The sequence below is a fragment of the Aythya ferina genome (genome assembly GCF_964211825.1).
Source record: "Aythya ferina genome assembly, chromosome: 9".
NCBI classification, from domain to species: domain Eukaryota; kingdom Metazoa; phylum Chordata; class Aves; order Anseriformes; family Anatidae; genus Aythya; species Aythya ferina.
The window spans coordinates 20,868,302-20,886,385 of NC_140305.1; the positions used below are offsets into that span (position 1 = coordinate 20,868,302).

At 40.6% G+C, this 18,084-nt stretch overlaps 1 protein-coding gene across 1 annotated transcript in view; it reads right to left on the minus strand.

Annotated features, from left to right (window-relative positions):
- Positions 1-18,084, minus strand: part of USP13 (ubiquitin specific peptidase 13) — a 47,957-nt gene that overhangs the window by 24,169 nt on the left and 5,704 nt on the right. The window contains exons 2-6 of the mRNA XM_084528793.1: positions 14,684-14,809; positions 10,510-10,570; positions 2,672-2,793; positions 2,106-2,248; positions 1,691-1,875 (exon numbers count right to left, since the gene is read on the minus strand). Coding sequence (XP_084384919.1) covers positions 1,691-1,875; positions 2,106-2,248; positions 2,672-2,793; positions 10,510-10,570; positions 14,684-14,809 — 637 coding nt within the window. The remainder of the gene's footprint in view (positions 1-1,690; positions 1,876-2,105; positions 2,249-2,671; positions 2,794-10,509; positions 10,571-14,683; positions 14,810-18,084) is intronic.

Genomic DNA, 18,084 nt, shown 5'->3' on the forward strand with positions numbered 1-18,084 from the left:
CCTCACAGTGTATGCGACAGATTTCCCAAGAAAAGACAGGGAGCTGCTCTCCTCTGCTCCCTCTGTGTATAAACAGGGTAGATATAAGCAGAGTACTGGCACCACCTCTTTTTCCTTCTTACTGGTGTGAAAAACAATTAAGTTATGTCAGCAGAGGGACCAACACTTATTACTCCTCTACCATTACCTCTTCACCTCCAGCCCAGGGAAGCAGAAACCAGACAGACTTTACGTCACGATCAGCCATGGGGCCTCTTTCCTGAAGCTCATCTGTCATCCAGCCCTATAGAGAGGTTATGATTACCATTGTAATATAGATCAGAGAGAATGATTACTGAAAAGGAAACAAGAAAGGTTGGGGGAGGGAAGTCTTTTCTATAGGGACACCAAGTTAACATCATCCAGAAGAACAAAGGTCTGTGGAGAACAGCTGCTGCCCCTTATTCAGAGGGAAAGATGACAGCCTGTCCTTTGTTATCCCAAAGGCCACATGAGAGAAGAAGCAGCTGATCAGTGGGAGGCAGAAGTACAGCAGCTGTAGGAAAGAAGTACTGCTAGTAAAGATGCCAAAAAAAAAAAAAAAAAAAAAGAATTGAAATAAACACTAAAGCATATTGTTTATTTTGTAGATGCAGTTGTAACCTACATCCAGGAAAATCCTAACCACCTTCAGTATTTGAAAGATTCAGATAGGAATCATCTGAGACCAGGTTCACCCAAGAAAAAAATTATTCCATTTGGGAGAGAAGAGAACTAATTTTGCTCAGTGTTTCTGTGGCACAGCTGGTAGAATCTGACTACAGTCTCCTTTCCCTGAAACTGAATAGGACTTAAAGATGAAAAAATCTCAACTGATGTGTGTAAATAAATAAATAAATGGGGAGTTGCTGTTCTAAAAAGCTGTTTTTCATCCATATGGCCACCAGCACTAAAAACCAAACATAATCATGCTGTCTGATATTCCTTTTTTTTCCCCTCCTTACATCTGCAGCAAAGGGTCTCTTTGCTTATGACTTTTTCTGCTTCTCATGGTTTTATTCCTTGTACTTCTCACACCCCATAACCCTCTCCACAGCAACACTGCAGAATGTCACACAATGAGAATATGCAAACAAGGATACTCCTATAGCTTTTTCCCCCTACCAAGCATGCATCACAGCAGCCTCATGAAGGTTCATTACACTGAACAAAATGTTACCAAATCACAGAACTATAGAACACTTCCCAGTAGATAAAAAAAAATACATGTTTAAAAAGAATAGACTTTTCTGACTTAAAAATCATTATTCTGTTGTTGTTTCTATGTTATACAAAATTGAACCATTTGCCCTACACTACACAGCAAACTTAGCTGAACTAAAAATATTGTTTCTCAGGACTATGCTGGTTCCAAACAACACCCTTCTTCCCAATCTATTATGAATCTACTATTATACAAAACGAAAATAATGTTTATATCAAACACGAAACAGGAAGAGAAGAACAGATTAAAAAAATGCAAGAGCTCTCTCCAAATGGAGTGTGTCGTTCTCGTCAAATTGATCAAGATTCACAAACTCACAGGGCTTCCCTTTCCATATCAATTTAACAAATACTTGCACTGGAGGCACAAACCCAGTTGGTAATAGATTTACACTGTTTGTCTCGTGCAGACAAGACTCCCCATCTCAGAACCTGCCAAGTGGCTGACCTGCTCCATCAGGAGTGATGGTTCCCAACTTCACTGCCAGGGGATAGCCCGTCTCCTTGTAGTGCTCCACTGCATGTCCATTCCCTCCACTGCCATCAAAGAACCACTTCCCACACAACACCGAGCCATCTGTCAGGTTTAGCCACAGATTCTCCCGCAGGTCACATTTTGAACACTTCCAACCACTGCAAGAGAAACAAGCAAGAAATGACAGAAATAAGTAAGGCAGAAAGCAGTTCTGGATTCTCAGAATGATTCCCAGTTTGACCTGGTAGGACAAACCAAACATACACAGCCAGCGTGGAGCTGTGCAAGAGAATTGCTGGCTGAGTTACTGGCATTAATTTTTATTTATTTATTCATTTTTAACTCTGGACTGTATTAGCCAAAAATGAATAAACCTTGCTATACTCACCTGGGGGGAATTCTAACACCATTGTCTAACTGTACAAGTGTTTTGGCATGTTTAGACGCCTGTAGCTCTTCTTCCCAGGAGTCAGGTTCCTGCTTCCTGTAGGGCGATTTTGCGCTGAGGAGTGCATCACAAGCTATCGTCACCTGGAAGGCAAAGGAAGATCAAACTCAAAACCTAACATGGTTCAGTGAGTGGTGAGAACTTGACATCCAGCCTAGTTGCTAACCACATTGAACTGTGTATCAGTAAGACTTTTTATATGTTTGGGTACACAAGTATTTTTCTGGATTGCAGTTATTATTTTAGCAGGGGAGTAAGCGCAACATAGAATACATGAATTTCCCTGGGACAAGCTGGCATCATAATAAGAGAAGGAATACAGCAGGTAAAAGGAAATCCAAGAAACGAAGACAAAACAGATTTTTAAAATGCCTGCCTGTATTAGAGTTGGTTAATATCTTTATGTAAAAAAGAAGCACCATAAGTAAAAAAAAAAAAAAAAAAAAAAAGAAACTCCATCTTGATAAGAATAAAATTCCTATCACCATTTGCACACACTCACTTACCAGTGCTGGTAACTCTTCTATGTTTGGCAATGAGATTTCATAGTGATCAGGAAATAGAACAAGTTTTGCTTCATCTTCGTATTCAAAGTCATCACCGTTCAGATCACTGTTTGTCTCTAGATCTGGAAAAAAAAGATGGGGAATGTTAGGAGATTGTTCTGAGATCAAGGTTCCTAAACTGTGACAGTAGTACTCTATGAGGCATTGCCTGCCTGGCATCAACCTAGAAACTTACACTGTCAGTAGTTTCTTCTGGCTAAAAATATTTGTGAAATCCTGATCTAAACTGAAATCTCACCATCTCACCATGTGTTGAGGACCAACATTTCCAAATTAATCTGATCCCCAGTCATAATCACAGTTGATCTGGCCCCTTTCCAAGCAGTCTGCTATTGCAGACACTTCATCCTGGGAGGCAGCTAACAAAATTTTGCTCACTTTGGACAAAATCAGCATGTAATACTGATGTGCATTTCACCTAGAATCTTGAAACATTGTCACAGTAGCTATGCCTAAAGTGAACAGCAGAAACAACACACCTCTGTTTCAGCACCCCATATTTTTGGGATCACAGACCGGTCTGAAACACACTGCGGCCATAATTCATCTTCCATCTGTGGCCTTTCCTCCCAGGATGTCCATGGATGGAAGTATTCCCACATCTCATCCCTAGCCTCAGACAGCTAAAAGCAAGTGCAGTTTATTTCTTCCTGCAGCATAATAGAGATAACCACCAACCTCACTTAACTCTGGGCTCCTTTCACAGTTTGTACTACAAGCTTGTGTTTTGATGAAGGAGAAAAATCTCAACAGATGCAGTCTGCAACTCTAAGCTCTTCCTTACAAAGCAAAGAAACTGAGCATCTCCATATGGCAACACATCACCAATAAATTTCATGTAATGCCCGTATAGGAAACTTGACTGGGCCAGCATGGCAAAAACAAAAGTGCTGACCACCTCCAAAACACTACAAAGATTTCAACCTGTGCAGGTTCCTCAAAGATAAAAATATGTTGGATGCTGAGGCAGGCTTAAAGGCAGCAAACGCCTCTTCCAGGGCTTGCAGTCACACACACTTCCCTCTGCCACCAGAGGGAACCTGAGGACAGCTCACATCAGCGAGTAATGGTTATCTCAAGACATGTGTAAGGTCTGCTGGTATTTCCATTTCTTTATGAGACCAACATTAAAAGCTTGTAGTATTTACAATATGCTATACAGGAACAGCAATGATACAGCTGCCTGGATTCAGAATTCAGGCACGCTCTTCAGCTCACCTCACCAGCAACTTCTGCTACTGACCTGACCCGCAGCTGAGCTAGGGATCCAGAGATGAAAGACTGAGTATCCTATTAGCAATCAGCTCCTGCCATCTAAGGACATCGCATACTTAGGAGCATCGGCCTTTTGCTTGCATCGGGAAGAGAAAAAGTTCCTTTTTACCTTTTTAGGCTTCATACCATTCCCATTACTAGAAAAGCAAAACACGATGTCCTGTGAGCGTGGCATTCTCAACGTCTGACACAGCAGACGTTGCGCTTCTTATTTTACAGAAAGATACACACAACATCATACCAATTCCATGGAAAATAAATAAATAAATAAATGATGAAGATTTAACTTGCAACTGCACTTGTAACGGTGACCACATAAAGCTGGTACACTTCCATTCCACTTACCTACTACTTCTGAAGAAGGATGACAAGGACTGCTAATGATTTTTGGCAATTGTCACTCTGAGGCCAGTTTCTCAGTGTTTATGTCCAGCACGTAAGGGTGGAAAGGACTTCCAAGGTCACACACTCAAAGCTCTTGATACAGCAGACAGCCTCATAAACTAATCCCTTATGTTCACTGTCAGGCAGGCCCCTTAATGATGTCAAGTTGAAAATCCCCAAATAACTACTTACGCTTTCAAATCTTGGCTTGTATGCAGAGAGCCACAGCTGCTAAGTATGGTAAGAAGTTCCACCTGTATTATATTTTCTGTGTCTGTGCAAAGGCCAATGTAGCTAAGAAAGCACGAGCTTAGCTATAATAAAAGCAGATGACCAGTACATTGGGAGGCAGTGGAGCCCACACTAAGTGAGGCTGACCCCATAGCCACTGGGCATCATGCATAGCCTGCAGGACACTTCTAATGTGGATTTTAAAACCAGTGCAGAATTTGACAAAGGAAAAAGAGTAACTGTGGAAAAGAGGAGTGGGGGAATTCTACTTGCAGATTTGAGTGTATTTGACTATAAGATAGTGTAGCAATAAAGGCACTAAGTTGGATAAACTTTCAAGTTCTGTGCTTCATACAAGGCTGTTTCTTAGGCAAGGATGATCTTCCAAGATACCCTGTGTGTAGAAGAATCTCTGGGCAACAAAAGGTTCACTCCAGTTCTACGACTGCCACAAGACAACCAAACACTACACTTTCTAAGGAGCTGACAGCTTGGTGGTGAATGTCCACATGACAACATTCCCATTCCAGTAGACGAACAGCTTTACAGAGCCCAGTCAGAGCCCCACTTAAACACTGTGGTCACTAAAGCAGAGTGCCCATAGGTCACAAGTGTTGTGCTGGGAGGCCAGGACAACAGGGAAAGCAAAATAACAGACACGTTAAAACAGAGGCTCGACTGACATTATTTTGGGCAAGCAGTCAGTAGAGTAAATTTACTCCAGCTCCCAGGCGTCATTTCAGTGACAGTGAGAAATGCATTGCTGCTGGGCTGACTGAAAACAGCAGCTGCGGGTGGAAGACGGGGTACTGTAAGCCAACCCACCCGAGGGGAAGGAGTGGACTTGCCCAGATCAGATTTAGACAAGTTACCAACTGATGGCACTAATAATAGGGGCATAAGGAGATTCCAGGCAGGACCTCTAAACAGGATATCCTGTGCGTATGGATGTGTCTGTGTGTATGAAAGGGAACACAAATGTGAAAATTGAATGAAGATGTTGACTAATGAGACTGCAATTACCTTTGAAAGCCTAGAAAGACAGGAATCTGGGCTTGACCCTGCTCTCACTGAAAGTAATCGACAAATTTGTGTCAACTTGGAAAAGGAGGATTAAGTCTTTAAATCAGTAATTTCTTCCTGAAGCCTCTAAATAATAACGAATTGCGGCAGCACTTTGCAAACTACAAGGTATTCAGTTCATTTGTCTTCAGGCACGTCTGAAACACCAACCTCATCAGACAAACTAACTAAAAATGAAGAAACAGAAGAAATATTTTACAGCCATAGCATTCTCCTTTATATGAAAAGGAAAAGCAAAACATTCTACTAGAATCATTCCCATTATTCACTGTATGTAAAAACCACATTCATATTGCTTGCTACATCTCCAAAGCATTAATATCTCACTCTTGTTGCAAGATAGAGACCTCGTCCATGGGATTTCTGGTACAGTCATGAGTTAAACAAGCAAAGTTCATCCACCAAAGTTAAAATTCTGGACTACTTTGCTAGCACCATTAGCCTTTTTTAAGCTAGCCTAATTTTCCACAGTTCCACCTAAAACAGCAGACTAAGACTTGATTAGTGTAAGATATTTGCTCACCGTTTTATACTCAAGCCAGAAGGCAACAGGTTTACTTATGGTCTGATCAGTTTCCCTGTTACTGCTCAGAAGATGGTTACTGGGCTAAAATTTAAAAATATTGTCAGGACATACTAAAATCTTCCTAAGATACTTTTTTTTTTTTCCATTCATGAGTTTGTATATATCTATGTGTGTTTACTTACATAAACATAAACCTCTTCAGCAGCTTATAAAACAGAAGCATCCTTACTGAAAACAGGGTCCTGCTATGGCTGCTATGAGAAATTAGAGAGCTAAGTGGAGCTGTGCTCAAACCCAGCATGGTCACTTTAACAAATGGTCTTTACACTTGGAAACTCCAGCTTTCAGTACTACCACTGCCATTCATGGGCAGGTGCCAGGCAGGAGAGGTTTACATGTTCTCCTGACTCCCTAAGTGAAAGTTTTCCTTTCCGATGCCTTCTCAGAGACCAGCTGCGTGCCATGGATACTCCTCACCAGTGAGGCTTCTCTCATCAGCAATTACCATCCTCACAGATTGCTGACAGAGCTGTTCATTTGAGTATTTGAAAACTGTTTTAATTGATGGTCTAAGTCAGCCCTGACTTTGCTCAAAACAGAGCTCTCGCAAATTGCTGCACTGGCAGATACTGTTATGGTAACTGATCTAGAAGAGGACAGCTGTCTATGGACAAATTTTATGACAGCCACTCTGGCAGCTCTCTTTAGACGATAGTTTGGTGTCTGGCATAGGCCAACAGACACCCACGAAGAATGCACCACAACAAGGCAGAAATGCAGAGATACCATCCTCAGAGCAGGCATCTAGAAACTAGAAGGTGTAACTGGTTGCATTTTTGGTTGGTTGGTTTTTGGACAGGGGTTGGCTTGGGGAAGGAGGAGAGAGGGGAAGGTACTGCATGCAGATCTGGTTTCTCTGTTCAAAAACCAAGATGTAATAGAGAAAAAAATATAAACTATCACTCCTAATTTTCCACTTGATAACTGTGCCAACATTTTCACTGAACCACCCATGCCACCTCCCAGCCCTACCTTTCTGAAGAGCACTTCTTGTCTTTGCATTTTTCAACATCTACTTCTTCTATTGTTTAGTTACTCAGTAACACATTAAAAATCACTTTTAGATTTAACCTACTGCCTAATTTTAAATCAAGCAGCACACTATTTCCTCATTTTTCAGTTCATTTCCAGATCATTTACAATCACATTAATTCTTCGTAATTAGAAAATTATTAAGGATTCTGCTGATAACTTTCTCCTGTGAGAACGGAGTCTCCGGTCCCTTCAATACAAGGATCTTCCCTCTCATTCCATTCAGCCTTTTGACCAAGATCTTGCAGGGAAGATCACAGTACATTCTGTTAATCAAACTGCTCCTATGTATGTAGTGTCTGACTCTCCTCAACTTTTCTGGCAGACCCATAAGTATTATTTCATTTCAGAAAAAAAAATAGTGCTTTTTTTTCTTATTATATTTATATAATTGTCTATTAATTCTGATCCTTTTCTTTTTGTTCCAGATTGACTAATGGGAAAATCAAGCTTAGCAATTATATTTTTCCTGGTCCCATCATGCTATTTTTGTTTCTCTTTTCCTCAAAACTGGTGTCACATTGACCATATCATGGCCAATTTAAGCAGGAGGTCAAAGCGTCTTCAAACTTCCTAGCCTGGATAGTATTGCAATAAGGACACTCGTCCATGCACCTTGATGTAGACAGTCTGCTTCACGTATCACCCCAAATCCTGACAGCTGGCAGCACCTGAGCTGAAGTTACCATACCCACACTGCCTAGCAATACCTAAACAAGCTGGATTGAAGGCAGTTCACACATTTTTATGCACCACATTGTTATGCTTCCTGACCACAACACAGAACTCTCACAACTTACACCCTCCAGCCTCCACCATTAGAAAAACAAACAAACAAACGAAAAACAACAACAATGCACGCACAGACAGTTTGCTATGGATCTTTCAATGTTCAAGGGAAGATAAAGCTTCCAGTGGATTGACCCAAGCAGTCCGTTTCTGTTGCATTTGCTGGACAGCAGCAGTGCTAGAAAGTAATCAATGAGCATCCAAAATATGTTTTCCTAATACTAAGGAGATTGAAAAGGGTTTAATATCCTTAATAGACTTACATCAAAGAGGCTTATTAGAAGCAATGCAACAAATGCCAAAACTGGATTGGCTTTGTACACAAAGCTTAATTCTCTGGGCCTTTGGGGAATTACTCAGATACACCTAGAAACACAGTGATGTTAGAGTTACCACCGAGCATTCTCTATCCTTGCCTCACAGGAAAAACCCAAAATGGCAGGATACATATATATATGGGCTAATTAGAGCCTCTTTGGTACAGACCACTATCACAGGTGTCCTAGGTCACAATAGGAAAGATAAAACCAAAACATTCTTTTAAGGCAAGAAGACTGGGAGCTCCAAACCAGTGAGGAAAATGATAGTTTAAAAAGAAAAGATGCCGAATTTTGCTAACCATCTCTGCTACTGTCACATGCAAAATGATCAAACTAGCTGACCTCTCTGTGCTTACACTTCCTTTGAGATGAAATGTCCTATGAACAAGGACAGGAATAATTTCTGGATTTTTAAGTATGGCAAAAAAATAAAAATAAAAATAAAAATAAAAATAAAAATAAAAATAAAAATAAAAATAAAAATAAAAATAAAAATAAAAATCTGCTAAGCCAAAGATGAGAGCTCTCAAGAATGAGAGCAGAGAGTTGATATAACAACTCTTAGGCAGCAGGGGCTGCAAAGAGGACTGCAGCAGAACAGACAACATGAGATACATTTTCACAACTGCATTAGATTCCAGAAGCACTGGAAAAAAAAAAAAAAAAATTATAGTTCAGTGGGCTAAATCCCCCCAGTGAACCCACTTTGCCTTCAGAAGTTCACCAGGACCAAGGCAGTTGGAACTGCTGCACCAGATCTATTCAGTGGGAACAAAATGCTCGTGCACATGGATGGAATTTAAGGACTCCTCCAACATGGCACATCATTATGCCATGTACACTGTGTGCCGGCATTCCACAGTGACAGGAGCCTCAAAGAGTTATGCAGTACATCAGCAAGAATAAAGTTAGACCACGTTTTTGCACCTCTTGTTTACGTGTACATTTCTGGTGCTGTACAAACATTGCTGCATTGCAGCCAGCTCTGGTTCTGAACCAATCATTTTATAATCATCCAGTGGTAAGCATTATTTTTGATGTAAAATGACTGTAAATGGCATCTGCAGCCTAACAGTCTCTTCCTACAAAAGAAATTTCATTTGTTTATGACTTATATTAGACTTTTTTGCTCTCTAAGCCCTCCTTGCAAAACTTAGTCCAGACATTAACAGCAACAATTTAATTGATCATAATCTGCAAAGGCCTCTTAGGGACACATTCCACAGATCAAAGCAATTCAAATGGGGAACCATGCTACTGTTTCCACTTAGCCATAAGAGCTAGAAATTATAATGAAAACTCTTAACCTCTTCATTACCAGGAGAAAAAAATCACTATTTCCTATTAATACAGAGAGAATAAATAATAGATGAAACAGAAAAGTACCACAAGTAGTGGGAGGAGAGAGAATAAAAGCAAATTTCCCTCATCCATATTTATGGAGCCCTCAGGTTTTCTGGGTAATCTGAATCAAAGGATATAAAAGATTACATGTTTCTGTCAAAAGGGGTGTGGTAAGAAAACTGCTTTCCATGAAACAAGGGAATGTAGTTGTGGGCACAATGGAATAAAAACTGTTAAAAGATGCTCATGATGTACGTACTGCAGCATTTACTACAGGATTGACCACAACAATCACTTAAAAGCATTTACCTGTTCTTTGAAACATAAACAACCCTTCCCATGAAAAGTTGTTGAGCAGAAAAATGCCACACTGAAGCCTTGTTGTATCTAAGCATTAAGTATTGATAAACCTTTTAAGAAGACATTGTGTGTATATCACAAAGAGAGAAAAGAGACAGAATTGGTCAAAACTGCCTATCAAAACCTATGCTGTTTGTCAGTAAAGGGGCTACTTTAGATTAAAATGTTTCGTTTATGTATACGTACACCTATCGCCGAATATGCACCAGAATTGGTGAGCATTACTTGTCTGAACCACCTTTAAAAACTAGAGCCAAAACAGAAAAAGAAAACCCATTAGGAGCCTCAAAACCAGACACAATGGTGGACAGAACCCAACTACACACACAGATAGGGTCAGGAAAGGATTGTGCAAAAACAGCTGTTCACAATACCTAAAAATAGCTTAGCATTCCTCCTTTTTGGTAAAGCTCCACCAGATGCCCCCGGTACCTTCTGGAAAGAGAAAGAAACAATTAAAAATGCATCAAGTTAAACGACAGTAAATCAGCAACAACCACATACCATCGTAATTTCTGACATGTGTGTATTTGTTCACAGTCCTTCTATCAAACCATAGCCCTTGTTCAGCAAGAATGCAATTTTTTTTCATTCACGTCTGACAATGGGCCAGCTCAGCACTGCTTACCACCCTCACGGAGTGGGAAAGCACCATCTGAATCCTTCCTTTGCTCTGTTAGCAATTAAGCAAAGCGTGTCTCACCATCCTCAGGGGTGACTGCTGTCCTATCAACAAGACAGGGACATCTAGCATCACCCAGACCTCTCAACGCTAGATTCCCTCTAGTATTTCTCAATGACTAAAGCTGAATTAGAGTGAAAAAGAAAAGGTATTATCTGCATAGAAGACTCAGTCTTTCATAACTAATTCCAGTATGACCACTTCAATTTGAATTATTAGCTCAGCTAATTTTCTTCTATTTAAAAAAAAAAAAAAAAATGCCCTTTCCATCAGGAACTAAGACTGCTTACATCTAAGTCAATCCAAGTCACCACCATGTTTTCTTAGTATTAGATAGCATGGAGGAAGCCTGACAATGCTCAAGCAATTATTTAGGAGTGATTTTTATTTTATTTTTTTAATTCAACTCCACAGCAAAGAATAGTAATTTCCTCATGACATCCACTTTCAAGCACCACTTTCCCAGTTCAAAAGTCTTCAGACTACTGGGGAAAATGCTAGTGGCTAAGGAAACAAATTAATGTACATGCTTCTTAAGCCATTTTTTAGCAGGCACCATTAAATGAAATCAAATAAGCCTCTGCAACTATAATGCCAACATGCTGTATTATGTAGTGTGTGACATTAGTGTAATTGGTGAGGTTGTTAGGTTACTTTTTTGTTTATTTATTTATTTTAAATAATACTGGGATGCAACAGGTGGACAAAAAGCAGCCAAGAACCTGTCAGCCTAGGGAAAGCTCATGTTTGCCTCCCATGCCTTGGTAGGTGAAAGGGTCGCATATTTTGGGTGGTTCCCTTCACCATGTAAATAAAGCATTGACCAAAGCAAAGGCTTGAGTCATCAGCTCAATCCTGTACATCATAGATAATTTTTCCATTCTTACTACCAACTAACAGTCATTGGCTGCACTTCAGAACAAAACGTGTTATTCATATACATGAACCTTAGGGAAAGGGAGTCAGCAATGCAACTCCAGCATTCAAAAAAAAAAAAAAAAAAAAGATAATTTTAAAAAAAGAAAATCCTCAATGAAGTAAAACAGCAAGCAGAGCACTTTTTTTCTTCATACAACTGGCATTTAACAAGTAGAAAGGAAGTAGCCAAGAATCTATTTTACAAAAGCAGCAGCAAGATACAGAGTAACCTGACTATAAATATATTAAGAATCTATTACACATATTCCCAGGATCACAGCTTCAGAACTAAAAAATGTTTCCAATAGTGGAAATCTCCATTTGAATTCAGATGCCTCCAAGTGGGACGTTGTGAAAATCATTAAGACTAGAGATTTAAAAGAGGAAGAATTCACATGCCACATTTCTGTTACTGCCAGTCTAACATTTAGCGCTTCTGCTTGGTTTTCCCAAGCTGTTGATTACATCTGAGCTAGAACTGCAGGTGTTCAATACTCCTGCAAAACTCAGAAGCCGACAGTGTTTGACTTCACTTCTCCACCTGTCAGAAACTACTGAAAAAGTTCCCCGTTCACAAAACAACTTTGTCTTCTAACAGATGTGATCCCAGCAAATGGGAGCTGAGGCAATGCACCAGCAGTGGCATTAAATTCCATTTGCAGTGTTTCTCATACCAGGCATCAACTGGCCTATTCCACATTTCCTTTGACTGCACCACTGCTAGATTTTTTATTATTTTTATTTATTTTATAACAGGACTGTCCCTGAATAATATCCAGGAACCCATCACTGTAAGAAATTTCATGCTTCTCTGTCCAGTGTTTTCAACAGGGCTGAGGTATTGCTGTAGCACCAAGCTAAAGCTCTGCCCTGTGCTGAATATTACCCAGGCAGACCGATGCAACAGTTACACACTATGGAAGAGCGGCTAGTTACAAAATTCTGAACAGTTGAATTCTGGAGGAAATAAAGAAAAGGAAAAAAAAAGAAATCAATCTTGGTGTTTTAATCAAAATTTTTCTGATGATTCATCAGATGCCTCTGTTGCTGCTCTGCCACTGGCAGATATTCGACCTCTGCTTAAGCCAATAGACTAAAGATCTGGCCCTTGTCCTCTAACTTAATTATGAGGAGATACATGACTGATACTTATTCCAAACACTTTTGGAAGCAAACAAGGATTGCTGCAGCAATGCAGTACATTCTGCAAGGACAATGCCAAGGGAACCACAGGCAAGAATAGCAATCTCCCTAAAAGAACCTTAAGATAGTATAACCAGTGCCTTTGGCTTTACTGTATCACACACTATCAAAAGCTTGGCTTAAAAACCAAAACCACAACAGAGCATGTGCCAGACACTTCATAAAACTGTTCCGGTGAAGGCCTGATGTTTCACATTGCTCAAAGGAAAACGTGCATAGCACATAAGGATCAAACAGCCATGGTAAACAAAATACACAGCTAATGTACGAGGAATCCTATTTATGAGCCTTGTATTAGGTTACAAAGTCTTCACCTGTACGGTATGGTCAAACACTGTTTCTTACCGCATGATCCAGAGTGTCACCACCTTCAAACATAGATGCCAGGCCCCTCTGCTACTACATCAGTCACAAGCAGGAAAACAGGAACCTCTGAACTACTGAAGGTATATGCAACACCGAATAACCGTCAGGCTAGCTATTTCTCCAAGTTCTTCAGCCAAATCCTTATCCAGGGAAGGAATCTGAGGCCTCATTTTAACCTTAGTGTACCTTAATATTGAAAATTCCCAGACCAAGTGCTGGAAGAAAGTTACATACAAGCAATGCTGATAGATCTTCTGCTCAGTTTTCTCTAGTCAGAGACAGCATGTTTCAAGAGCACAAAATTCACTCAGAACTGTTGCTAAAACTAGACTAGGTGGTCCATAAATTTTAACGGTATGAGGTGAAAATGTAGTGATCAGCCTCACAAGGGAGAACAGTTCTGAAATATAGCAAACATCATTAATAATCTCCGCATGGGAGACATGCAATCCGCCTCTGTAATTCTGATAAAACATGAACAGTTTTCTACAGGAAATAAAATAAGCAGTCAGAGCATTTTACGTAACTCGGGGCCTTCATCACCCAGGGGAAACATTACTGTAGAATGAGAAAACTGAAATATTCTGTCCCACTCAAAGCAGCTATTTTAGGCCCTCTAACTGGCCGGAAGAGACAAGAAGCTATAAGCAAAGCCAGTGCCTTCCATATAGCTCATGTCAGAAGTCATCAATGGCCCTTCAAAGACAAACCACACAAAAACAGATGTTACAGAACACTGGTCATAAATTACTGTTGATACACAGCGATATGGAAGAAGAGCAAACAGGAAGTTTATAAGTGCACATCCATATGTGTGTGGGTGTAGGACTGAACAGCATGCAAGAGCATTAATTTAAGCTAAGCTTAAGATCACAGGCCAGCTCAGGATTAAGGCTCATGATTTAATTGCACAGAGATCTTTGGATGAAAAGACGTTGTGTCACCCTAAGCTAAAAAATTAAAAAAAAAAAAAACTCAGAAGCTTCCAGACAAATCTGAGCTTAAACTGGCCATTTGACATTTCAAAGGCACATTTCTAAAAAGCATTTAGTTACCTACAATATGTATGTAATACCCACACAATACATATGCAATATGTAGAAGCATGTAGTGAAAGATCAGCAAAAGCCAGGCAACTACATGCATCTCTGGGCAACAAGCTGCCTTTAAGATCTGACCCTCTGGGGCTCGTCATTCACCTTAGAATGGAAACACTAGGATAGTTTGGGATCCAAGCACCTGAATTTGATATTGAGCCCCAAATATGAACAGCTTTACTTCTGTCATTCAAGGTTTGGCCTATGCCTAAAATGCGTTATCTAAACAAGCAAGAGACCCAAGGACTGCCAGGCTAGTTAGTTGGGAAGCACAAGTCTCACCTCTCTCACATGTCGCTTCAGGTGCAAATATACACACTGTCCTGTTTTCCGGTAATGCCTTTCAATGTGTTCCCTTCCAAATCCCAGAAACGTGTTCATGCACACATAGAGACCTCCTTCTGAATCCTAAAAGGAATGACACAAACAGTTACAGCACAGAAGGAACTGAACAGGACAGCAAGGACTCAGCAAGCAGAAAAAGCAGAGAATTGCAAACCCTTCCTGTTATCAGGCGAGCACTGAAAATGTGGCTTTCATACCACGTAATAGCATTTACATTTCCAGCCCTCTAAGAACCTTCCACACCATATCACACACAGAAACCCACTGAAACAGTTTACATTACAATTACTGATTCGTGAGTGTACAAACTGGAGGCCTACAAGTCTGTCCAAAAAAAAAATCCACTTGGTTGTCCAATCCACAGAGATTTGTAGGCATAGAAATTAATAAAACATAGAAATAAGGACACATTTTTGGTTTTGTTTTTTGGTGGTGTGGGGGCATTTGATTGCAAGAACATTCTGAGCCAGAAGTGTGGCAGAGCTGGTAGCACAGGGATTCAGACACAACTTCTGCTGTTGATCACAATCTTGTCTGAGGGAAACATCTCAAGTGAATTTATAGCTCTTAGAAAGGGCTAACAAGAAAGTCGGCAAGTGTTTTGTGAACACTGGTCAACATCTGTAAGGGATTCTCTCTAGCCATGCAATTAGAGTACTTGGAGATGAAAGCACTACAAAGGAAACGTAAGGACATATTCCTGGTGCTGCTTACAAACACCAGCACTTCAGTTACAGAGCCTGGCAGGAGTCCCATCACCTTGGGCTCTCCCAAAAGCTGGATGTTGACTCCGGTTGGTATCAGGGCCTCGCTCCATTGTATCACTGCTGCCAGCTCTCCGCTACGTCATTCAAAGCACCAGGAGGACTTTCAGTCACCTGGCTCGCTGGTGTTGGATCAATTTTTCAAGCCCTCTCCAGCTGACATTGTTTTGAATAGGTGGTGCATAACAAAGATTGAGCCTTTCAGAAGCACTGTGACCTTTCTGCTATTGAGAACATGTTTGTGCTAGTGGATGGTACAGAACATCTCGTGGTAAATTCCCCAAGGAAAACCGGAACTAAATTCACTCATAGGCACCTTGGAGGAAAATAAATAAATAAATTAAAATCAGTATCTCTGGAAGCAAGTCACCAATCGTTCCTAAAAGTCACATTAGGCTTATACATATAAACAGGTATTGACTGAAAACCTTTACAGCAACAACTGCTTTGACAGCTACCTGCCTCCAGTCCTGCGGGCTGCTACAAGCCCCAGAGGGCCAGTCTGGCAGAGCATGGCTGATCCCTTGTCCTTTCCTAGCCAGCACCGGGTACGTACACCTTATTCTCTTCCAGAAAAGGAAGCTGAAGGGCTAGTAATGCTGGTAGTGCTAAGTAGTTCTTACTCATTTAATACCTGGCACAGAGCATCTGGGCCCAACAAGCCTCTCCCCTCCCACTGCTGCCCCAAAGTCAGGCTTGAACGTGCCACTCCAAACCCTATCAGCTCCCCCAGACCCTTTCAAAAATTAGTACTGAATATTTCCGTGAGACTTAAAGCATCCCTTTGAGACTACAGCCCTCATCCATGAATGAAGTTTTAGCCCAAAGCTTTAGAAAATACCTGTCTGCTTCTCTTAATGTAAAGCCAACAAACAAGTCTCGGCCTTTCAAATTTACCCAAAAGATGAACGTATAACAAATGCTCCTGCCCTTGCTTTGCCTGCCTCAATAGTGCAGGAAGTTGAATTGAGCACTGCAGGATTTAAGTCTGTGATCTGAGGCAGGGGTTTAGGCCATCTGCCATTCAAACCTAACATATACCATGAAGTCACTCATTCAGCATCTAGATACCACAATGATGGGCTCTCTGCACTGGAAATAGTAAGCTGGTCAGCCATCTCGCTTCAGAACTGCGTAAACACTACCTGAGATTTCATTTAAAATAAAATAAAAGTTCATTGAATTTGGAAATATTCATAGCCAAGGCAAATATCTACAATTGGCCAAGAGGAAAAAAAAAATAATAATAATAAGTTGAAGAAAACTAACATTCAATGTCTAGTTTTCAAAATAGTCACAAAATGCAATTATATTTAAAACGTAATACATTGATTTTTAAATTCCACGTGTTCATTCACAGATTCATCTACTTCAAGGCCCATTAAATCTTGGCTGTCTGGTTTTATAGACTGTATTCCAAATGCTTTTGTATTATCTCCTCCTGTGAAAAAGTCAAGGATGTGTCCTCTATAAGAGGATCCTATATGTAGCCAGCCTAAAAAAAATATATTCTAATGTCAAATCCACAGTTTCTGGAACGTTGTTTTCAATTTTGTTTTCTTGGAGACTACTCTCTCCTTTTCTTCAGGAAACCCACAGGACTGATAAGCTGCCTATGACAACAATGTGACACTTTCAGCAGCTGAGCTAAATGTAGAACCTGCGTAAGCTGGCTGTGGTTACTGACAAAACAGCCCTTTCTCCTGGAGAACGCTGGCAGGCTATTCCCTAATGAAACTTGGAAAAAAAGATGACAGGATGTGCAAAAGCCTAAAAGGCCACAGGAGAAGAGGGACACAGGTAAGAAAGCGACCTTTGCAGAGTGCTGCATAAAGGATTAGGCCCCTGTTTGGCACTCAAAGCACACTCGAGTGCTATAAGCCAGGCTTTGTGCTGGTGAATTTAGCCCTACTGAAAACACAACCAGTGCTGGAGGAACGATGTTTTACATAGCTGTGGCACGTAAATCCCTGTAACTGACATTTAGCTTAGACATGTGTGAAAGTTCATGCTGGAGAAAGGCTCTAGCCTCTGGTACTGACGACACTCTGTAGGACTTCATACGTGCCCATGGCACCAGATATCAACAGCTTTTAAACACCACTAAACATGATCAGGATTTGAACTAATGACCAGCATCCCATTACCGAACTCTCTGAAATCCATGGTTTAGCAATTTTAGCTCCTGAGGCAGCTTAGACAATAAGGAATTTATAAAAGCACAGTTGGTGCGGTGGCTCTACTGACTCGGCAAGCAGTTACAGGCTTGGGCACAACACCTACTGCACAGCCGCTCGCTTCAGACCCACTATGACAACAGCAACACTCGCTATGAAGGTGTTAGAGAAGAGTAAAATGAAAAGAGTAAAATGGAAATTCTACTTCTTCCAAGTCTCCGCATCTCAAACACAAAGAATGAAAAGTTTGTTCACCCTATTGCCAATGAAGTCCCAGCTGTGGCAGACTGCGTTCTTCCCTGTCTCCATCAGTGTTTCCCTACAAAAAACACAACTCTGTAGGACTCTTTCAGGCTCTGTTCAGAGTGTCTGTTCATCAGTAATTGCCATAATTAAT